This window comes from Peromyscus eremicus, chromosome 12 (assembly GCF_949786415.1).
Source record: "Peromyscus eremicus chromosome 12, PerEre_H2_v1, whole genome shotgun sequence".
NCBI lineage: Eukaryota > Metazoa > Chordata > Mammalia > Rodentia > Cricetidae > Peromyscus > Peromyscus eremicus.
Window position 1 is genome coordinate 75,849,584 of NC_081428.1, and position 25,114 is coordinate 75,874,697.

The 25,114-nt window shown below is 38.4% G+C and overlaps 1 protein-coding gene across 5 annotated transcripts in view; it reads right to left on the bottom strand.

Annotated features, from left to right (window-relative positions):
• Window positions 1-243: 243 nt before the first annotated feature.
• Window positions 244-25,114, bottom strand: part of Ube2v2 (ubiquitin conjugating enzyme E2 V2) — a 30,156-nt gene continuing 5,285 nt past the window's right edge. For 3 of the 5 annotated variants that reach the window (XM_059276839.1, XM_059276837.1, XM_059276840.1), the window contains exons 2-4: window positions 14,336-14,484; window positions 10,364-10,489; window positions 244-1,114 (exon numbers count right to left, since the gene is read on the bottom strand). In XM_059276839.1, coding sequence (XP_059132822.1) covers window positions 968-1,114; window positions 10,364-10,489; window positions 14,336-14,484 — 422 coding nt within the window. In that variant the 3' untranslated portion in view covers window positions 244-967. Of the gene's footprint in view, window positions 1,115-10,363; window positions 10,490-11,523; window positions 11,631-14,335; window positions 14,485-21,390; window positions 21,491-25,114 lie in introns of those variants that run through there. The other 2 variants (XM_059276838.1, XM_059276841.1) reach the window with 2 other exon arrangements.

Consider the following 25,114-nt stretch of genomic DNA (forward strand, 5'->3'; position numbering starts at 1 on the left):
ACCACAAGCATAGAAAAGAGAATAAAAACGTGTTTTAATGAAAATCTGTGATGTTCTCAATATTTTTTGTTTGTTTGTTTGTTTGTTTGTTTTAAATGTAGTCTTATTTACCAGCCCAGGCCGGCCTGGAACTTGCAATCTTCCTGCCTCTGCCACCACCAAGTCTAGCTTAATAATCCCCAATTTTGCCACCTTGATATGGCTACTATACATATAACAATGCAACAGAAATAGCACAATCTCTGAGGACACATTCCGTATTTTATTTACATTTCAAGACTAACTTTAATCTCAAAATCACATATCCATACACCTATTTCTTTTTTGTTGACTTCACTTAAAACTTCTAAGCATGTTTTATTAAACAAAGACTGTAAACAAATATTTATCATGTCTGTTACATGTAACAAACGAGAACAGCTTTTAACAGAGATTCATCAATACCCCCTAAACATCTTTTTATTATAAATACAGGTATCAAAACAATCCTGAAGCTATTTTTGATGCTATAGCAGTCAGCACCCACACCCGCACCGCTTCAAGAGTGAACACAATTGTGACTACTCATTATACCTGCTACTTTAAACAGTTCACTGTGGTCTAAGGATGATGGATAAAGCATGCCAGTTCTGTTCTTCCTTCTTGAGACAAAGGTTTTCACTGCCATCTGACACTCCTTTGTCATGCTTTTGTCTTGAAAACCTGAATTCAATTTTGAATACTTCAGGCTCATGTTTAAATGACAGTGCTTTAAGAAGAGAAAGAAAAATTGTGCTGCACTTCTCTTGTTACCTGAAAACATAATAGGTGTACATATATTAAATATATTCTTACAACTGTCCAGGTCATGTTTACCAGCTGGAATTCTTTTACTTAATGTGTGGGTATTTTGCATGGTGATATTTAATCAAGACATTAACATGAGTAGAAGGCTGTTGATTTAAGACAAGTTTGAGATCCACTAAAATCAGTTGTTGTACGTCTGTCCTTCCGGTGGCTGTGGAAGCTTCATATTTTCTTTGGACATCATTAGACGTCTTAGCTCTTGGAGTACAACTTTAATGCTATAGGAATTTTGCCATTTTGCTAAAACTGGTATGCTTCGTGCATCCACCTAAGAGGGCAGGAAAAGAGGGACAATTAACTACCAATTAACTACCAAACAAAATACTGCAGAACCAGAGCTAGACATGGTGAAGCACAATCCCAGCAGAGAAAAGAGGATCACAAGGTCAAGCTGCCCTGGGCTAGACATGAAAATTCTGTTTCACAGGAAACAAAATTAATAATAGTACTACTAAATGATAATGTACTACTATGTACCAATATTTTAAATATACTTTAATAAGAATGCTATACTATGAAATTGCAGATTTAAAATGTATACTGTAATATATTTTAAAACTATATATTTTAAAAATATTCTTTAACAAGATTTTCTAAAAATGTAGATTTAAGTCTATTTTTTGTATTCTACAATAAACATGTAGCAAACTTATTACCAGAATCATTATATGCATATAAATATATTAAATAACTACTTGGTAAACATTTATAAACCCTTCTTAATAATTAACGTGAGTAGAAGGTTGCTGATTTAAGACAAACTTTATATCTACTAACATTAGTCAGAACACTCCTTTCTATTTCCAATAAAACCCAAGAGGAAGAAAAGAGTTAAACTACTTCTACTTGCAGATGACATGATCTTGTACACAGACAACTGTAAGAATAGCATTAAAGAAACTACTGGAAGCCAGGAATGGTAGTGCACACCTTTAATGCCAGCATTCAGAAGGAAGAGACAGGTGGATCTCTGTGAGTTGGAGGCCAATCTGGCCTATACAGTGAGTTCCAGGCCAGCCAGGAATACAGAGCAAAACCCTACCTCAAAAACATGGAGAGAGGAACAAGAAGGGGGAAGGGATGAGAGGTGGAAGGAGAGAGGATAAGGGAGAGATAGAAGGAGACAGGGAGAGGAAAGGAGAAGGAGGAACAGGAGAAAAGAGAGGCAAAAGGGGAAGAAAGTGGGGAGAAGAAACTACTAAATCTAGTAAGTTCATAGTACCTGTGTTAAAAAAAAAAAAAGTTGCATCTCTGTATACCTGTAATGAATCTGAAAACTAAAATTAAGAAATTTTACAAATTAAGAAATTTACAATAGGATCAAAAATAATAAGAACTGTGCACCAGGAACTGAAATATTATTGATAAAAATGAAAGGCCTAAATATGTGTACACGGATCAGTAAGCAGTGAGCTTGGTGAGCTTCTGGCTTCTAGGTAGCTTGGTTCAGTTGATGTGGAGGCTTGTCATGGAGCAGCCATGCCATATGTCCTATCCACTCTCCTAAGCAGGCTCAGGATTCTAACCTAGTCACTAATACCTTCGAACATGAGCAGATTCCTTACTTACATTGTACTTGTCTTCCTTGTAACATAGTAAGGCTTGATGAACATAAGCCTAAGTGTTCAGTAAACAAAACCTACAGGATTGCAGTCTAATTTCTGGAGAACAATGTAGCAGTATAAAGTGGAGATTTTTAAATATTCACTAAGAGTTTTCTGGGGTGGGGGGTGGGGATACAAAACTACATAGATGACACACACAAAATTTTTTTGAGAAAAAAAAATTTCAATGTGAGTATCTTATCACAAATTTATTTTACCCAATACAATACCATATGACCATTTTAAGAATAAATGTCTTCTATGGTACCAAAAAAAAAAAAAAAAAAAAAAAAAAAAAGAAGAAGAAGACTATTGGGAAGAAAGAGGACCAATGGATGGGAAGGAGAATGGAGAACAAGAGAGGTGATTAATGAAACCCACTGAGGGCTACCTAAAAACTCTAAGAGAAAAAAAAAAGGACTGCAAGATGAAGATTATGAAAAAATAACTGACGCTACATATATTATGATGACTGTAAAGAAATAACTAGGTGACATTCTTGCCACTTGGATGTATACAATTGTCCTTTTCTTAAATGTCCATGTCTCTCCCTTCCTTAACATTGATGCTTGACTCTGCAATGAAAACCTTTTCTTAGTAAACTGCTTCACACCAACTCATCCTGAAATTCTACTTTGTACCCAAGTCAAGAATGCCAGGCTTCATGCTGGGGACATGGCTCAATCTCTGAGTTCAATCACTGACACCCAAGTCAAAAAGCTAGGCAGAGCAGTGTGTACCTGTATCCCACCACAGGGGTGGACAGAGGGCTAAAAGGCACTAGCCTAGCCACATCAGCAAACCTGATTCAGTAAATCGTTCAGAACAACTGTAAATGACAACCACTGCTTCGGTGAACATACACGTTCACACAAACATAAACAATCGCCTCCCATACGTAAAAAACATGATTGCCAGAATCATCTGAGGAGTCTCTAAAAAGAAATTCTCAGGGCTGAACAGCCAGCACATTGAGCTTTTTTTGAGATTTACTTTTCTAAATTGTGTGTGTGAGACAGTAACACATTGTGTGTGTTCGCATGCGCGCCTGTAGGCATGTGCACAAGCATGTACACATATGAATGCAAGTGTCCTTATAGTAAAGAAGAGAGCATCAGATCCTCTGGAATTGAAGTGACAGGTGGTTGTTGAGGAGGTCCTCTGGAAAGGCAATACACATGCTTGTGCTGGATTGTTTTTATGTCAACAGCAGCTGGAGTCATCAGAGAAGGTATCTTAAGAAAATACTTCCATAGGATTGGCCTGTAGACAAGCCTGTGGGACATTTTCTTGATTGATTATTGATGTGAGATGGCCCAATTCACTGTAGGTAGTGTCACCCCTGGCCTGGTTGTCCTAAGTGAAATAAGAAAGCAGACTAAGAAGCAAACCAGTAAACAGCATTCCTCCATGGACTCTGTATTAGCTCCTGCCTCCAGCTTCCTGTCCTGACTTCCTTCGAAGATGAACTGTGTTCCTGCCTCCAGGTTCATGCCCTGACTTCCTTCAAAGATGGACTGTGCTCCTGTCTCCAGGTTCATGCCCTGACTTCCTTCAAAGATAGACTGTGTTCCTGCCTCCAGGTTCATGCCCTGACTTCCTTCAAAGATGGACTGTGCTCCTGCCTCCAGGTTCATGCCCTGACTTCCTTTAAAGATGGACTGTGTTCCTGCCTCCAGGTTCATGCCCTGACTTCCTTCAAAGATGGACTGTGCTCCTGTCTCCAGGTTCATGCCCTGACTTCCTTCAAAGATGGACTGTGTTCCTGCCTCCAGGTTCATGCCCTGACTTCCTTTAAAGATGGACTGTGCTCCTGCCTCCAGGTTCATGCCCTGTTTGAGACCCTGCTCTAATTTCCCTCAGTGATAGACTGAGTGATATGCTGCTTTTGCTCCATGTTTTAACAGAGCAATAGAAATCTAACTAAGACAAAGCTCTTAATCACGGAGCCATCAATACCTCAGCCCCTTACACTGGTGTCTCCTGAAGAGACTGAAACTTCCCTGGTGACCTGGATAGTGAAATTCTGAAATAATGAAGAGTTTCCTTGACTGTTACTTACCTATTTGGCTTTATTTTTCTAGCTTATATGTAACTTTCAGTTCTTTGTTTTGTTTTGTTTCTGGCCAGAGACTTCCTTGTGTTTACCATGTACTCCCAATGGAGAACTTAGGAATCCTCCTTCTCCAAACTTTAGATGAGGTGGGATAATCATAACTATTTATTTAGGAGTATATCACTTTATGGACTGATCCAATATTCTAAACCACTCTCTTGATTGAGATCTAGGTTGAGGTGAACCAACCCTGGAGTGACTTCCACAGGAGAAAAATTCATCCAGCAGCACCATCTGGATCCAAAATACATTGGAAATGGCCTCTCCTATGGCACATGCTATGGAGCTTTCTATCACTTTTCTTCCTTAAGCACATTCTGTCACACTTGCAATCTCATGGATAGGGAACCCTGCTCAACTCTTCCCCAAAACATTTGCCACCTTCCTTTCAGACCCTCAAACTTTTCTCCTTCTGAGAACCTCTCATTTCCATAACTAGCACAGTCATCTTGACTAGCTACAGAATTACCTAGGAGACACACCTCTTGGTGTGGCTGTGAGAATTTCTAGATTGGGGTAAGAGAGGTGGAAAGACCTACCCTAAATGTGGGTGGCACCATTGCATGTGCTGAAGTCCTGAGCTGAATAAAAAGGACAAAACAAGATAAATGCCAGCACTTAATTCTCTGCTTCTTGACTGCAACGTGACTAGCTGCCTCACGCTCAGATTGCCTACTTACCTTACTTGACCTTTCTTGACTGTATCCCTAAACTACAGGCCAAAATAAAGCCTTGCTCCCTTAAGTTGTTTGGTCAATGTGGTAGTCTGAATGAAGATGGCCTCCATAGGCTCATACAGTCAAATATTTAGTCACTACCAGTTAGTGGAACTATTTGAGAAGGGCTACAAGGTGTGACCTTGTTGGAATAGGTATGGCCTTGTTGGAAGGGGTTTATCACTAGGAGTGGGCTTTAACATTTCCAAAGTCCATTCCATTTTGTCTCTCTGCCTACAGATCAGTGCTCAGCTATTGCTCCAGCACCATGCCTGTCCACTTCCTACCATGATGACCATGAACTAACCTACCAAAACTATTGAGTAAGCCCCCAATTAAATGTTTCCTTTCATAAGAGTTGCCTTGTCATGATATCTCATCATTATCAACAGAACAGTAAGACAGGAATTGGGGTGGGGAAGGATGCCTCTAAATTTACAATCTATAGGGTTTTATTTCATGTGAGTTTAAGAACCCAGCTATTTTGTGTATCTAATGTTTTAAAGAACTATTACCAAAGTAGGCAATATGCTTTGTCTACTCAGAAAGCTCAACCAGGGATAACTGAAGTAATGCAGAACAAGGCAGTAAATGTCTACTTCTAGCAAGGAACCCAGTGAGCATGTATCTCGACTGTAAATACAACACAGGCCAGTAATGCATTATGTAGAATTCATTTAGAGTATCCTGAGTTTTATTTTTCTTCTTCTTCTCACCCTTTTTCCTTTAGGTACACAGAGAATATACAGAATATAATTATAAGTTGGAAATTTTAGAAATAAGACCTAAAGATGGAATTACAGGAGTAATTTCCATGTATAGGGGTATCTTTTCTGTTATTAGCTCTAAACAGAGCTAATGCGTTCTTGTTTAGCAGGTCTCACTGTCTGTTCAGCTTTTATTTAAGCTCTTCTCAATGATGTTTAGGTTAATCCATGTCTTCAACACATGAACTTTCAATGTTGTTTCTAGAAAGTTGTACATTTACTTTTACCATTACAAGTCCATGTTTAGGATTAAGGATTGCTTACTACTATGGACAGATAAGTAGCCTAAGGAAAGAAAAAAAAAAAAACTCGCATGCTAAACCTAAACAAAAGCCACAAACTATAACTGTGGATATATACAAATCATGTATGTGTGTTTACATATATATAGTTATTAAAACAAACTAGCTTGTGTTTCATGTAAACTGAAACCACTCAACCCAAATTCTTTTTAGCTCATAGATGTATTGTTTTGCATAGGGTCTCATGTAATACAGGCTAGTTTTAAACTTGCTATGTAGCTAAGAGTAACCTTGAATTCCTTCAAGTGCCTCTATCTCCAAGTGCTAGGATTATAGGTATCTGCCACCACACACCCAGTTTAAATCCTTTTGTTTAAAGATATACTTTAGGTATATGTAGATGTGTGTATGAGAGAGCTTGAGAGCACCAACAGGACACACGTAAGGAAGGACAACTTTCAGTACTAGATTCTCCGTTATTTCTGTTGCTGTGCTGTTTATGCAAGTTTCTAGCCATTTCCCCACATGCCTTAGGATGCTGGGATTACAGATCTGGGCCACCACATCAGTCATTTTTTCAATGTGGGCTGCATAGATTGAACTTTGGTCATCAGTATGGATCAGCAAGTGCTTTCAGCTACTGAGCCATCTCACTGCCCATCCCTCCATCCCCTACTCAACACATTTTAAGCAAGTTCAAATTTGTCAGTAGGGAAAAACAATGTCTCCAAGACTATTAAATATTTTGTCTGTGCTTATTTTTATAACTGTTAGATATTAAAATAAGATGTTCAATGTTTTGTTTAAAATTCAGCTAATTGGGTTTTTATTAAAATTACTTAGTAGAAAAAAAATAATTTTTCTCAATTTAAAATTTTTATGTAGGTGCTAGAGAGATGCTCAGCAGAGCAGATATTGGCTGTTCTTGGAGAAAATCGGGGTTCAATTCCTAGTGTAAGAAATATTAAATATTAGTCTTTTCTGTCAAATACTCTAAAACTTAGTTTATAACAAGGAATTCAAATATTCTTGTATCTCCCATATTTATGAAAATATTTTAATGTCCCCATACACATATCTGACAAAAAATCTGGATTCATACAAATGCTGCATTCTCAGTGACTTAAGTGGCCTTATCCTTCCATTTTCCTTCATTTCCTTTGCTCCAATTTCAAATAGCTCCTGAATAACCCTAATTATTCAGCCATGCTTTGAAGCACTGGGATGAGTATGCAAGTTTTCCCTTCATTATTGGTATTTTTGTTAAGCTTCTGTGAAGAACATAAGTTGGGTTTTGTGTGTGTGTGTGTGTGTGTGTGTGTGTGTGTGTGTGTGTGTCTGTGTGTGTGTGTGTGTGTGTGTGTGTGTTTTAATTGAAACAAATGGATCAAAAGGCAAGGTTTCCAAAGCTGACTGAAGTTCATGAGCCACTTCCTAGCTGAGCTTTAGTAAATGAAACTGAAAGTAAAAAGTGAGTTTTCCGTAGGGCATAAGATATGCTTTAGGGCCACTGCTGTTAAAAGCAGACCCACAGAGGCAATGTCAATCATGTCCCAGGCTTACAGAAATAAGACCAATAGCCCAAATTTTACGACTAGGTGCACTCCTACCCCAAAAATTTGAACTAGCATTTTGTCTATCTTTTTATTTCATTTTTCTAGTAATTTTTCTAGTGTTTCATAAAAGTACAGACATAACAGATTAGAACCAAATAAGTAAACAAATGAACGCCATACTGAACAGCACAGCCTTAAGGTACAAAACACTGTGTAAAACTATTCACTACAAAGCACCCGTCGCCAAGCCTGCCAACCTGAGTTGCAGGAAACTACATAATAGAAAGAAAAATCTGACTTTTAGCTGTCCTCTTGACTGTGGCACAAATGTGCACTCATACACACACACACTATATATATATATATATATATATATATATATGCAAAAACTTTTAACACTCTTTGCAGCAAATTTTTCAGTGAAAACTTGAAATAACCTAATTGCTCAGCAAGTGGTGTGAAGAATTTTAAACATTGAAAACGAGAAATCCAATTTTTATAGTTCAATATGAAGTATCTCAAATGGGCATGTTCATTATAACAAAGTGAGATATGTATTCATACATGCAGGCTTGCATAGAGTAAACACAGTACTATGCACAGAAACGACACCTACTAAATAGAAGAGAAGGTTATCTTGGGCCAAAGCCAAAGAATTATAAAGCACAAATGATACAATTTAGATTTTAGTCTGATGCTCTACTTCACTGTAGCTTCTGGCCAGTCAATTTATCAAAAAGTCACAATTTTGGTTTTAAAATTTGTTTTGAAACAAAACAGCAGTGGTTATTATCCTGGCTACTTGCTCTGTAAAGATTGTGGGAAGCAGGATATAATGGCTCTTCTGGTGGAGGATTCCACTGTGGAAGAAGGAGAGACCTGACTCCCAGAAAGTTGTCCTCTGACTTCTACATGAGCACACCTTCACTTTCACATACTTTGTGCTGGTTAATTTTTGTAAATTTTAAACAAACTAGAGACATCTGGGAAGGGGGAACCTCAACTAAGGAACTGCCTCTACCAGACTGACCTGTGGGCAAGTCTATGGGACATTTTCTTAATTGCTAATTGATGAAGGAGAACTACTACCATGTACAGTGTCCTCTTGGGCAAGTTGGCCTGGGCTATGTAAGAAAGGTATCTGAGCACGCCAGAAGAGATGAACCGGTAAGGAGTATTCTTCCATGGTTCTACTGTAGTTCTTACCTTGAGCTCCTGCCCTGATTTCCCTGTGATAAACTGTTTCCTGGAAGTGTAAAATGAAATCAGACCCTTTATTCCCCAAGGAAGGCTTGCGGCACAATGGTGGTATAACTCTGGCTCCCAAGTTAGTTTTAGACCAGCAAGGACTGCTATTTCCCAGACCTTCCCCCTTTGTGCCAATTAGCCAATCTCCTCAGGTGTGGAGACGAGCACCCACCAATAGGATAAGACATAGTTACCACCTACGTCAAGAATAAAAGGTGAAAAATATCTTGCCCATGTATGCTTGCTAGCAAGGTTTGGGTTCTGTTGTATCATTTGTGCAGAAAGAATGGCACTGCCCAGCTACTTTTGTTCACATGTACCTTTGTACAACACCAAAATTATTCTTTGTTTCTAACAGTATTAACATAAACTTGTGACTTTTAATAATAGAAGAAAAGAGAAGCGAGAGAGAATGAATGTGTACATACGTAAAATATTGGTGGGGAGAGGGAACACAGACACAGAAGGAATAAACAATACACAAAGCCAAGAATGTTGACAGTCTTCCTTCCTAAAAGGGATGAAGTTCATCCCTATGCTGATGCTATTTTGTTCCCTAACATATACTCCAAATTCAGTGTGCTTTCAACATAGCATCTTAGTATGAACCTAACCAACAATCTACTAACAGTAGAAAGTCAGCTACCTACTAACTTATATGGGTCAGGACAACTTATTCTTTTTGTTATCCGCTTTAATGTGTCAACCACACTTAGCCAATCAAATAGACACACTTATTCCTCAAAGAAAAACACTTCATGAATATTCATCCTTTTAATCTCAAAAAGTACCTTACCTCTAAAGAAAGAAATAATTAAAGAATAGTAAGTCTTTTCATCAAGCAAATTTATTCAAACTAAGATTATTGATGTAATTAATAAAATTCTAAGAAAAAAAATGTTATTTTTGACACCTGAAGATTTTAAAGATAGGCCTGGTGGCTTAATGCTTATATTCCTGGCACTCAGAAGGCTGAAACAGGAGGATTGATTCAAGTTCAAGGCTAGCCTGGAGCTAGCTACAATGTGACATTATATCTTGAAGGCAGAGAAAAAATGAAAAACAACATAAGACAAGCTTTTTTTTTTTTTTTTTTTTTTTGGTGACAGAGTCAACTATGTAGCCCAGGCTGGCCTCAAACTCCCAAACATCCTGCCTCTATCTCCTGAATGACAAACTTCTTTAGTCTTTCAACTGAACGACATTTTTCAAAACTCCTGCCTACATATTATATGCTACATAAAAATAAAATTATTACCATAACTTACCATTCCACTAGAATTATTGATTCCATTCATATTAATTTTTGTTACAAATCTAACTGATGGAGGAGCTTCTGGGTATTTAGATCCACATTCTACTTTCAGGCTATATATTCTGTTTTCATAGTTTGTCTGGAAAGAGGGAAAAGAAAGGATGATCATGACAAAAACTAAAATACTGCCCAACTGGTAATAAAGAAAAATGTAGTATAAATATATTTGTCATGATGATGTTTATGATTGTATACAAACTTCTGTGCGAAGTTATTTGAACTAGTTAGGAAAATGCACCAAGCATACTTATAGTATGAAACTAAAATAATCCTACCAAGTAGAATCAGATTAATCAGAACTTACTTTTTGTGACACAAATGTTGCCAATAACAGAAAGAAAAACCAACTTAAATTTAGATTTTGCTTTAAAAAAAAAAAAGGTATACTAAAAGGACAAGTATGTGGCTTATATCACACATACATAAAGGTTTTCACCATCCAGAACAATCTCATTGGTTTCTATCATTTCAATAATATTAATGATGCATCTTTTTATTCTCACATGGATTTGTTGGATAAAAAATTATGATTACTTTTCACAGATAGGAAGCAATTACTTCTAGCAAAGGAAAATCCTAACATACCTCATCTTACAACAATAAAACAATTTGTTTTCTGTTACTTAATAAATTCTGTGGTTTATTAACTCCATTAGCTGAATTAATGTATACTTTATATTTACACATATTTTTAAACATGGTTTCTAATTAATGAAGTTTAGCTAATACTACATTCTTATAATACAGGAATTTTAAAGCTATAATTTATACATCAAGGCTATTAAGGGCTTATTCTCATGTAATGATTAGCTTTTCTTTCTCATTATAGCTTTTGTTCACTTACCAGTACAGTTCTGAAACAGGAAATTACATAATAAATGAATGTAGCAAATGTAATACCTACTGATGTCTGTATAAAATATAAAACTAGGGAGAAAATAAGCCATGATAACAACACAGAGCTTATTCCAACATTTAGCTTTGATAAACAAGAGCTACTATCATGTGGAGTTCTGATATGCAACATTAAACTACTGTAATATAAAATTATGAAACAATCTGATACATGTTATTAAATACTTCAATATTTTGAAAGAGCTCTACAAAACTCACCCAAATTTGACAGCTAACAGTCATACACCCAGCAATTTGGTGCTATATAAAATTGAGCGAAATCAAACAGTTCTCAAGAGAGAATCTTTTTCATGGTTCTCCAATTTGAATGCAGATCAGATTATCTAAAGAAATTATATTAAAAAGAAAAAACAAAACAAAAAATTCCAGGCATAGTGGTAAGATTGTGGGAAGCTGAAGCAAGAGGATCACTTCAAGTCTGAAATCAGCCTGGGCTACACAGCAAGACCCTGCCCCTCAAAAACCAAACAAACAAACAAAAATGAACAAAAGCAGGTCCTTCTCTTCTCTCCTGAATCAGATCACAAAACTTGGCAGGCATACCCTAAAGCAGGCCATTAAACCTCATTCTTACAACCAGAAAACAAGGAAATTTTTCATCTCCAAAAGACAGGGATAGAGAAAAATCTAACAGATCTTGTTCGGAGCCCTCACTCTTGTTTAGTACTACTGGATCAGGCTCTCTTTTTGCAACCATACTCCAGATTGTGCACTCTTAAGGGAGTAGTGTAAAATTCTATAAAGCCTACCTTGTCATGTAAAACTCTAAAGAAATAAATGTGCATTATACACCTCAGTCATAACCCTTTAAGGTAAAGAAAGGTAGCACTCCACACACACACACACACACACACACACACACACATACACACACACACACACACACACACACACACCTCCAATGCAGTGACCCATAGAGAAGGCCCATGACATCTCTGCCTGTGTCTCAGGGAGCTAAGAGACAGGAGCTACACAAATAGCCTTTAGCTCCAATTGGATAAGGGCAGGACTTGCTATTTCCTGTGTGTCATATGACACCAGGAAAAGCAAGTAGCTTAGGAATCCCACTGGGGACCCAAATGAAGAAAAATAAAGTAGGAGTTACAGCATTTCCTCCCCACCGAGAAACTATGCTAAGAGTCTGTATTCAAGACCACTGATAAATTCAGATATAAAATCTACTGAGGGTAATGGCTGAAGAAAAAACCCAATCTAAATAATTTCAAATTTATATTTTACCAAGTTTTGACTTAAATCTTCAAACCAGTCTATGCCAGAATGTTACAACTACTTGCTTTTAATTTTCTTTTAGCTAAACTATCATAATATTGTTTACCGACAGTGAAAAAAAAATCAGTTTTCATCACAAATACCAAGTTATAAAGTCTTTTAACCATCAATTTTATATTTCCTTTCTCAGATGTCTTATGGAAGAATCAGAGCACAAGTCAGAAGGAGACTTTCAAGAGTGCACATGAAGTCTGCAAGCTGTGTACTCTTAACAGACTTGGTATAAAAGGACTGCAAAGGAACACCAGCAAATGCCATGAAACACACTTGTCTAACATTGCTAACTACATTTTTTTTGATAACCAGGAAAAAGTCAAAATTCTATCCAAACAGAACACATAAAATTCTTTCATCAGAAGGTAAGAGAGAAAAAATTGGGCCTCATGGAAGAGACCATAGTCCTAAACTACTCAGAAGGCTGAACTAGCAGGACTAAAGTATAAAGTCTACCTAGCCCACAGAGTGAGCCTCTCACAGCCAGCCTGGAGGATTCAAAAACTGGGTCTCAGAAAAAAAGTAAGAGTCTGGGGATACAGCTCAGTGGTAATAAACTTGTCAAGCACATGCAATGCCTTAGGTTCAATCCCAGTCTCACAATTAACAAGCAAACAAATAAATAAATCTTCCAATTTTGTATTTTCCCAGGAAGTCACAACATTAAAAAACACCCATTTCAATGCACTGCAAGAGACCACTGAATAAATAATACACTGTAGGAAAACCTATCTCCATCTGGGAAAAAAATACGTTAAAAAAAAAAACAAAAACAAAAAACTTCACACAATCCTGAGAAAGACCTAAGAACAAATGCACAAGAGATCAATAACAATACTAGAAAATATTTAAGACTCTTAGCCAGGCAGTGTTGATGCACACCTTTAATCCCACACTTAGGAGGCAGAGGCAGGTGGATCTCTGTGAGTCTGAGGCCAGCCTGGTCTACAGAGTGAGTTCCAGGACAGCTGGGGCTACACAGAGAAATCCTATCTCAAAGGGAAAAAAAAATCCTATTTTGTTTTATTGTTGCTGAAAAACCCATGTGATATGCATATTAACTTTACATGTTCTACCACTGAACTACCTAACTCCAGAAAAGTCTTAGATTTACTGCTATATTTTGTAAATTAGGGCATTAAGACCTACAATATCCCACCCAGGTCTGCAAAACAGAGGGCACGGCAATGTGCAAGACAATCTAGAGATCTTCAGTCACATAAGACAGCAGGCAATAAGTGACATACACTTCCAAATATCCCCTCCATGTCCTCTCTTTTCTTCCTCTCTGATATGGAATATTTTCCATCCCATCTCAACCTTCAGATATCATAACAATCAGTCTTTTAATGGCCCATTCCAAAGGCAACTTCCTCCTCTGTTCAGCCTTCCTCAATTTATTCCAGTAGAAGAACCATGATAAACTTGCTCAGCCATATTAGAATCTAACACTTGGACTGATTTTTTTTTTTTCTCTACTAAAACACAAGCACTTTGAGGGCAACAACCATGCCACTCCTCCTCCACCCCAGTCTTCTTGCTAATCAAGCTTATACCCTTCAAAAAAGAGGTATCAATAAATAAATATATATAGAATATACAAAAAATGCAGGAATTCTTCCTGTCAAAAGTTATCACATTTGTCTTTTATTACAATAAAATTAAATGTTCACTCAAAATAAACAATAAATAGTAACAGTAAACATGTATAATTTATAGCACTGACCCTTGGTGGCCCAATAATCATGCCTGTCCACCTTGTAAGTGTCATGTCTTCATCATCTTCAAGGCCCCAGCTAACCGTACCATCACCTACTCCTTTCTGTCCTTCTTCAAGTTCTTCCAACAAGCGAAAATTCCGAGGAACTTTAACTCCTATACAAAAGAATGTCAGTGTCAACGAGATACATGGTTTTTTGTTGTTTGCTTTGTTGGTTTTTTTTTTTTTTTGGTTCTTTTGAGACAGGGCTTCTCTATGTAACCTTGGCTGTCCTGGAACTCACTCTGTAGATCAGGCTGGCCTCAAACTCAGTGATCCACCTGCTTCTGCCTCCCAAGTGCTGGGATTAAAGGCATGAGCCACCACCATCCAGCACAAGATATATAATTAAGCCTTTTGTAGATTAGTTTTAGTTTTCACAAATTATTTCACCCAAAGGCAAACTTCCCTCAAAAAAGTATTGTGCCTCAGGAAATATCTGGCCTAATAGTCTCTTAAAATGAAAATGCCAGTTGGTGTCAATTGCAAATAGCTTCTTGGTAGGTGGAACTTTGTGTCCACTTCCCCTTCTCAGTGCTGAGATTTTGTCTGGTTTGAACCCTAACAGGTCATGTACATGTATTCTCTGTGAGTCCCTACGTGTCAGTTTTCTCTAATGGCATCTTACTGCATGGTCACTGGATATATCGACCACACTCCAGGGAGGTGCCGTGCCCAGGAGCAGCAGGCCAGCACAAAACACACTCCATTTTCGTGTGTGGGTAGGCTTTTTGTGTTCTTTTGTTATTTTTTGCCTTATTGGTTTTTTGGTTTGATTTTCAAATTTGTTTTTGTTTTGTGTGTGTGTGTGTGTGTGTGTGTGTGTGTGTGTGTGTGTGTGAGAGAGAGAGAGAGAGAGAGAGAGAAAGAGAGAGAGAGAGAGAGAGAGAGAGAGAGAGAGAGAGAGAGAGAAAGAGACAGACAGACAGAGAAAACGTGATAACAGGCAGGGGTGGGGAAGATATGGGAAGAAGAATATGATCAAAACATACAGTATGAAAAAATATTTTTAATGAAAATGCCACTAGAAAGCGTTGTGTCAAACTTTATCAACATTACTGAACATGTATATAAATTCCTACTCAATTTTATATTGGCATGTATCAATTATGAGGAAATTATCATAAAATGAACATTTTCCCCTAGCTGAGGTTCTTAGCCAAGGACCCTAACATAAAATTAATGGGCAAAACCAGACAGTTCAATTAACAATATACACACTCCAATAAATTTTTTATGAGAATTTCATTCAATCTTAGAAAATGCAACAAAAGGTTAAGGTTTTCTAGAATACTGAGGTGGACCACCCATGGTCCCAGTAGTTAGGGCTCCTGTCCCTGATCAAAGGAACCCTACATCTGCCAGATAATCCCCATCACTCAACTATTACCTAGGGCCTCAAGTACCCCACACAAACACACTACTACTGAACTATGCTCCCAGCCCTATAAAGCTTTGGAAAACAAAAACTTTGCAATTAAATTACAGCCATCATCTACAGAGACAATTTATACAAATGCTAGTTTAATAGTAAATTTTTAATTCACAGAGAAAAAAACCATCAGATAAGACTATCCTGGTGATGGTTGCATATACCTTTAATCCCAGTACTTAGGTGGCAGAGGCAGGTGAATCTCTGAGTTCAAGGCCAGCCTGGTCTACAGAGCGAGTTCCAGGGCAGCCAAGGCTACACAGAGAAACCCTGTCTCAGAAAAAAAAAAACAAAAAAACAAAAAAAAAACAAAAAACAAAAGAAGAAGAGGAGGAAGAGAAAACTATACTGATTATCTTAAAATGAAGTCACTAGGACAGCAATTTAACTTTAGTTTCCAAAATAAGTATTTCAAAAACATAGCTAACATTAAATATATACTTATTTGTGTTTTCCTTTGTTTTGAAAGTGGGTTTCACTATGTAGCTCTGGCTAGCCTGGAACTATTTTAAATTGACATGTTTCATTCATAGATGAGAAGAGAAGCATTTTAAATGTAATACATTCGCCCCCAAGAGTAACTCTTAATAGATTTATAACTACCTCTTTACACTCTAAAATGGCATCAACTACATAAGAGTCCAAATAAAATACTACAATTAAACTGTAAGATGTATGCCAGATACTAAAATATGACCTAGAACTGAACTAGACAAAATGCAAAAACAAAATTCAAATCAAACTTTGAACATTTGATGCATCTTTACTATAGCTTCAACCAGGAGTCAAAAGACCTCCAACTTAGATGACTTGCTAAGTTCCTGATACCATCGTATGAGTCATGTGTTATATATAGAGAAGAATTAATCACACGGTTGTTACTCTTTTATGTGACGATCAGAAAGACTCTGACCATCTTTCCCCAACCCACCCTAAAACTACATGGATTATTCATTCACAAATCTGTTTGCTACATATTAATACCACTAGATAAAGAGGAAATAAGCCTCGATTATGTGGATGAATTTGGACATAACATACTTTTCGGATTTTATCACTTCAGAAAGGTAAACTAAAAGCAGCAAAATATCATCATGTAAGATTGTACTTGAGAAACTTACTTTCTCAGTCTTAAGTCACTGGCATAGAGCCAATAACACCAGAAATGATGACAACACAATAGGTACCCAGTGTAAAAATTTGCTGAACTTACAGCAAATGCTTTTATTCTCACGATATTTGTGAATCAACATAAACCAAGTGTTGCTGAGACTGAACACTCAGAGGCAAAATGCTTCTCCCTAAGATCTTAAAACCCAATGATAAAATCAGGTAATGGACTTGTTCAAATACAAAGCATCAAGTTGTCTGTATATGCTACAGATGTTGCAAGGAAATAGACAAGCTCAAGGGAGAACATAGCAGTAGCCTAAACATGCTCCAGTAAAGCAGCTAACTATGAAGCGGGTGCTTTCCTTAGAATAAAGTAGGGGGTACAGGCAAGTAACAACACATTCTGGCTTCTCTCTTCTAGTTTTAATTTCTCAGTAAAATTAGGAATGGCACATACTTTAAAAGATAGATGTGTGGTCTTCTGACAAAGACCACTAACTGGTGACAACTACTCTCCTGTGTAATCCAGGAAGTTGTAGTTAACTTCCATAATCAGAAGCCTGAATAAAACAAAATATACAGCTATTCCTTCAAGGCACTGTCAATAAGGTGAACATTTCAAAAAAAAATAAATTAAGACTTTTCAATAACAAGCATTTCCTCTAGGGAAATTACCTCTTGTCCATACTGTTTAGTAAACAGCAGCTGGTAATTTGGGAGGATGATACTAGCACAAACAACAGTATTACCAACCTGCGCATTGTTTGTACTTTTCAGTAACATTTCAGTCGTTATGCTGAAAGACCTAGGGCACAATTACAGTATCTCCACAGAATAGATGGCTTGCAACATTCCTGACTATTAGCTACAATACTTTTTTAGTGTGAGGTTAAACTTCAAGTCTTAAGATGAAATCAGACTCCTGCCACTCTGTCACATGGCAATTATGTACAACCAATCTAACAAAGTCATCAATTAGAAAACAAAGGGCAAGCTAGGCAATAAAGCACGTATCAAGTCACTGTCTACACAGGGCTCTAGAGATGACACCCACACCAAAAAGGAGGACGACAAACACACTGACTGGGAGGAACGGGCAGAGTAACAGCTTTATCCCTGAAGCAAGACAACAGAGGGAAAGGATGGTCCTGGCCCTAAGAACAGCAGCAAGAACTCAAGAGTTCAAAAGCCTGGGTTCTCAGAGGGACAGAAGCATAACCCAGACTCTCCAGAGGTCAGTACCTCCTTCCATCATAGAGCAGAACCACTGGGCAGTGGGAAAAGAGGGCAATGAAAGTGATACCTAAGCATGAGCACAAGTTCTCAACAGAAGGTAAACAGGAGAAAATGCGAACAGGGATGGGGTTCAGAAAGCTAAGCTCAAACACATTCTAGTTTGGCAGACTTGGAAGCAGCAGTAGGAATTGAGAGAAGTCCCACAAGCATAAAAAGGTGCAATGCTTATGCAAGCAGGAGGGCTCTCTGCACAGTTGATTTGAAAATTAACTGTGCTTTTTAAATGCAATCAAATGTAGTTCTTTTGTTACTATGTCTATGTATCATTTTAAATGAAGGCAAGTAACAAAAAATGGGAAAAATCCTTGCAAAGTATATTATATGAAAAGAAATTTCTATCTAGAATAAAGAACTTCTCCAACTAAACAATTAAGAAAAGAAAAAGCAGCTCAATTTAAGAATAGTCAAAGAACTGGCCACAGTGGCATAAGTCTATAATCACAGCACTTGGTAAGTGAAGCCCTGAGGCTCAAGAGTTCAAGACCAGGTATCAAAAAAGCTCAGTAGATAAAGGTGCTTGCCACCAAGTCTGACACCCATGGTCAATCCCTAAGCTCCACATAATAGAAGGAGAAAACTCAACTCCCCACAAATTATTCTCTGACCTCCACATTCATGCTGTGGTACAGACACACACACACACACACACACACACACACACACTGTAAGAATAAATAAATTTTTAAAAAGATTTAAAAGCCAGTCTTGGCTGCATAGTAAACCCAAGGCCAGCTTAGACTACATGGCTAACAAACATACAAAAGGATAGTCAACATCACTAGGCATCAGGGAAATGCCAATCAAAACCACAGTACGACTGTTTTCATGGTACCTCCTAGATGATCAGCTATGTCAAGATGAAGCTGAGTATCTCCTTCCCAGCCACCCAATATCAGAAACTCATTAAATTCTAACTTCATACTTTATGAGAAGAACAGCACTACAGAAGTAGCTGCCAATGCTCTAGGGGAAGAGTGAAAGGGTTATATGGTCCAAATCAGCGGTGGGAACAACAAACAAGGTTTTCCTATGAAGCAAAGCATCTTTGCTTCAGGGTATGCCTGCTGTTAAGTAAGGGGCATTCTTGTTATAGACCAAGAAGGACTAGAGAGAGGAAAAATATGTCTGTTTACAGATGCATTGTGGGTACCAATCTGAATATTCTCAATTTGGTTACCAGAGAGAGAGAAGGGGGGGGAGGGAGGGAGAGAGTGAGAGTTGGTTACTTAGACTGACAGATACTACTATGCCTTGGTAGGTGAGACCCAAAAGAGCTAGAACTAAAAATTTTTCAATCTCTCTAAAAACCATGTCCACCAGTATGCTGTCAGGAAGCCCAAAACAAAGAAAATAAGAAGCACGGGACCAAAGCATCCAAGATTACTCCACATGTCCTGGAACACAAATGTTGACATGCTGCTCTGAAAAAACAATGCACTAATAAAAGTAAGGAGGAGGCTGCAGAATATGCTAAACTTTCGGCCAAGATGAAGGAAGCCAAAGAAAAACATCAGGAACAGATTGCCAAAAGACATTGGCTGTCCTCATTGCTACCTTCTAAGTCTAAGTGCAGTCACATGAGTCTTAAAGAATAAACGTTCAGACCCTGATTCTCAAACAAAGTAGTAAGATACCATGTCACATCCCATGCACAGGATGGCTGGAACCAAACATCAGGAAGTACTGGTGAGCATGTAGAGAAAGCAGGACCATCAGACACTGCTGCTAAGAGCATGGCAGCAGTTCCTTCAACAGTTAAACACAGTCATCACTATTGCCCGGCAATTCCATTTCTAGGTCTCTGTACCTTAAATACCTTAAAAAGTGTATTTCAGAACAAATACAAATGTTCACAGAAGCCTTATTCCCAATGGCCAAAATAAAATTTTAAAAGTAGTTAAATGACCATCAACAGGTTAACTAACCCACTGATTACATCAAAGTCTCTCAGTAACTAGATCTGCCAAACAAGGGCCACACCTTCAACACACGAGTCTTTTAGAAGGGTACTCATATCCAAACCATAACACAGAGTGAATAAAGTGAACACAAAAGACCACATACAACATGATTCCACACATAGGAAAAGAGAAAAGGGGCAAACTTATTAGGACATAAAGTAATTTGGAAGCTGCTAGACACTGGGGGAAGTAAGATAGTGCTGATAGGATAGTGTTTAGAATTAATTCCTAAGAAACTGAAAATGTTTTAAAGTGACTGTAGCAATGACTGTACACATTTGAAACTTTTCTGGAAAAAGCACTCTGACACCAATGAGAATAAAATGATGTCACTATGGACCAGAGGCAGGAAAGCTTGTGGAAGGCCTCAGTCTCAGGTCCAGTTCACATTTTTATTTTATGCTCTAAAACCACAAGGTGGGGTGAGCAAGCAAGCAAAATTTTACAGAAGCTTGTGTGGCAGTCAGTAAGTTGTTAAGGGCAATGACCCATTGTTACGGGTAGCAAGTGAAGTCAGTACAAGCAGTGATCTAAGTAAATCACTAAAATAAAATCAATAAATCAGTATCTGACTGGCCTTCTTTCAAAAACCTTACTCTACTTCACACACCTCTAAATACACTAAACTCCTACAGACTGTACTCATTAAACTGACTTAAATAGTACATTTCAGTAAAGCTGCTTTTCTGTTTTTTTGTTTTAATGTAGAAAAATAATTCCCTAAAACTGAACCCAAGTTTCAGCATCCTTATTGCTGCAGGCTGCAGGAATATATCATAAGAACTCAGCTGGTTATGGCAAAGTCACTACCTGGAGGGATCAGGGAATTCCTCCAGAGAAAGCCAAATTCCAAGGAGCTTTTGCTGTTATTTGGCTTGTTATATATCAGCTGTATTCTGTTATGAAAATCATGTGTACCTTCATAGTTTTCCCAATTGACTTTTCCCTAAGAAGGGCTAACAGTGTGGACTGATCACTCTCTAGACATACACATTTCAGGTATTTGGAGAACAGCCTCAGGAAAGGCTTTCTCTGGAAATCAGTTATCTCCCTTAGCCACTTTCAAGGACTAACAGTGATAACAGCCCACATGCAAGTCTCCTGACTTAAGGTAAATCCCACAAGGAGACACCACCTAGGTCAGGTGGACATTAAGTAATAGCTTTACACAATTTAGCTTGGACCCTCCCTTCTTAACTTCTTCCTTTCCCAAACCTTACCTCTAGTTCCAGATCTCCCTTTAACTATCACCAGAGGCATCTAGCTGTACACTAGGGATTGGACACACCTTCCCCAACCCTGCAGATAAACGGCAGATAGCTTGGATAGGAGCCACAGGAAAAAAGGCAGTTTTATTTTCTCCCATTGACCTAGCAACTTACAGATTCTTAACATTTTCTACTAATCACGTTTAAGACCACAGTTGAGCACATAAGATCCCTCTTCTTAGATATTACCCGAATTTAGCCTTTAGTTAATTCATTTCCCCATTAGTCACTTCCCTTTGGGGTTGCAAATGATAATGGTTATGGCCTCTCTATGTGATTCTTATCACCCCTCCATTTGATCCTGGAAGCCTGGCTTTACACTGCCAAGGGATTATTGCTTGTAAGTGTATATATACCAGGACTTCCAGGGCACGAGGGACAAAGAAGAGAAAAGAGAATGGAAGAACTAGATGGGTAAAAACTTGAGAGGAACAAACTGAGATGGGGAAGAACTAGGTTGAAGGGCTGGAAGAGAATACTAGAGGAACAAGATGGAAGATGAGGAAGAGCCAGATGGGGAAGAACAAGATGAGAGAGGAGATGAGAGAGAAGGAGATGGAAGAGGAGCTGATATGGGAAAGAACGAGATGGATGAGAACCTAGAAGGGGCAGAACTAGATGAAGGAATTAAGATAGAACCAGGAGGGGACGACAGATAAATGTAAAGAGAAACTGGGCAAGAAAGGAGCTTAAAATGAGAGCAGTGTATAAGCTTGTAGAGAGAGAACTGACAGAATAATAAAGTGTATGGACTAAGGAATTTCACATACATAGATTCATTTCTTTTCTTCAAAGATTAACTATCAGCTGGTTGTAGATTCTTCCCGGACCCTGGGAGGGGACTATCGAGGGGCTGGACCCCCGTAGTCCCCGATACTTTATGATCTATCTGGTAAGGGCCAAAAAAGAATGGTGTTTTTAGTAACTGTTGTATCCTGAATGGCTTGGTCCTGAAAACTGACTAGAGTAGCAAAGGGATGAAGAAAGGACAGACATACATACAGAAAAGCTATGTGGGCTATGTACACTCTGATAGAATGGCACCAACCACACACAACTGGGAACCTCAGCATTTTTATTATTTTATTTATATTATTAGCACAGAGAGAGCAGTTAAGTAGTCTCAGGTGCTCATCTTTGGAGGCCAGAAGTTTCAGGTTATAAACACAGGGAGGAGGAAAGTAAGTTGCTAGTATTTGTAGAAAATGTCAACATTCCTATTCCCACCCCAAGGCATACTTTGTCATCCCTCTGAGGCCTTAGGGGTGGTTTATCAGTTTCCCATGGGTCTGACAAGGCCTTGAGTATATCAATAATACACATTCATTCAGGACTGTATCACTCTTTACTCGTTCTTTATGTGTTCACTTGGGGCTTTCTTGGCTTCTCCCACACGAAATTTGAAAATCCCTTAAGATATCAGGGTCGCAGAGCTATTGATCAATCTTCCTGGTCTACCCTAATAAATATATGGTGGTAGTTTGACATTTATTGTGGTTTGAATGAGAATGACCCTATATGCTCACATGCTTGAATATTTGGTCCCCAGTTGGTAGAACTGTTTGGAAAAGAATTAGGTGTGGCCTTGTTGGAGGAGGTCTGTCACTGAGGGTGGGTTTCAAAAACACTTCCAATATTCCCAGTAAGCCTCTGCTTCCAACTTGCAGATTAAGATGCAAGCTCTCTGAGGCTGCAGCTAGCAAGCCTTTGTTCCACCATCGTGAGCTAACCCTCTAAAACTCTAAGTCCCAAACTAAACATTTGGTGTGGTGTTTTGTCACAGAAAATAGAAAGGTAACACAGAGGCTGATACTAGGGAGTGGGTTGATGCTGTAACAGGCTTAGTCATGATATGTTTTCAGAGAAATGGGGATGACTTTGGGACTTGGGACCAGGAAAATGGCTGACCACTGTAAGCAGGACTTAACAGACCATCCTAGTAGGTGGTTGAGAAGACAATAATGCTGAGAGAAGTGTGGACCATGGAGGCCCAGCTAAAGAGATTCCAGAGGAAGAACAATAGAAATAACTGGGCTAGAGACAATTCTTGATATTTTGGCAAAGAATGTGGCTGCCTTCTGCCCTTGTCCTAAGAATCTGCCTGAGGCTAAATTGAAAGGTATTGGATTAATTTCCTTAGCAGAGATTTCAAGACAGCCTAATATTGACTCTATCTCGTGGTTATTAGTAACCACTTATGCAGGTCCATAAAAGATAAGAGCAAGCAGGGAAAAAGAAATAAAAAATATACAGTCTATAATGAAAAGAACATTAGGAAATATAAACTTCCAACTGGTAAAAAGGCCTGGGGAATTTTTTGTTCCTAAAAAGTAACAACAAGGGAAAGCTTCTGAAAATGTAGGGCCAGGCGCCCAAAGCAGGCAGTCACCTGGCAGGCAGTCACCTGTTGTCTTTGCTATTGTGGCTTTACAGGAATACAGGAGTAAAGGGGTTGTAGGAATCTTCCTCTGTGGTTAAGGAGATCCTCTGAAGCCAGACGTGGCAGGGGAGTCCTCCAAGGAGGCCCTGAGAGGCCATTGTGTGAAAGCTGTAAAAAAATGAAGCCTAGACTTCTGTTAGAGACCTCAAGACCTCAAGGGAAAATGCCAGAACCATGGGATGTCTCCCAGGGGAACTGCAGACAGGGAGTGGAACAGGCACAGGAGAGAGAAGTGTGTTGCAGTCAGCAAAGCTGGAGGGCAGAGCCATGTAAGCACTGCGACACCATACATGAAGCTACAGGATTTGGAGTTTGCCCTGCTGGTTTTAGGTCTTGCTTTGGTCCAGTATTTCCTCACTGTGCTCCCTTTCCTCCCCTTTGGAATGGTAATGTAAGATTTTATATGGCGCTAAAATTTAGAGATTGACTTGAGTCTAAAAGACTTTGGACTTTTAAACTATGTTGAGACTCTAAAATACTATGATGACTTTAGAAGTGGAATTAAAATGCATTTTGCACTATAATAGGGTCACAAGCCTATGGGGGCCAGGAAGTGGGATATGGCAGTTTAAATGAGAATGCCCCAAAAGGCACATATGAATACTTGGTCCATAGCTGGTAAAACAGTTTGGAATTAGGTATGACCTTGTTGAAGGAGATATATCACTGGAGAAATGCTTTGAGGTTTCAAAAGATTTGCACCATACCACTGTGCTTGCTCTGCCTCATGGCTGTGTCTTTGTAAGATATAAGCTCTCAGCTACTGCTCCAGCATTGCACTTGATTATCTGGTACCATGATGGTCATAAACTCTAGCCCCTTGAAACCATAAAAGCCCCAACTGAACTCCTTCTCCTGTAAGTTGCCTTTGTCATGGTAACAAGAAAACACTAAGACAACAGTCTTCTCTAAAGGTCTATTTTGGAAAATGGGTAAGTGAAATATTTCTAAAAGGTTTAGTTCTGGGGGGTGGGGATGAGCATATAATATAGCTCAGAGAGCCTAACACTCACAAGTACTTGGGTTCAATCCCCAGCAACACACCCACACACACCAAAAAGGGCCACTTTAGGAATAACAGATATGACAGAAGAAAGGTTTAAGACTTAACAAATCAGATTGGATATAGGACCCACCATAAAAATGACTTTGTATCAACCATTCACAGCATTATCAATAATCTTCTTTCCCCTCCTTTCCTCAAAATAACTTCAAAGAGAAAATAATTTATAGCCA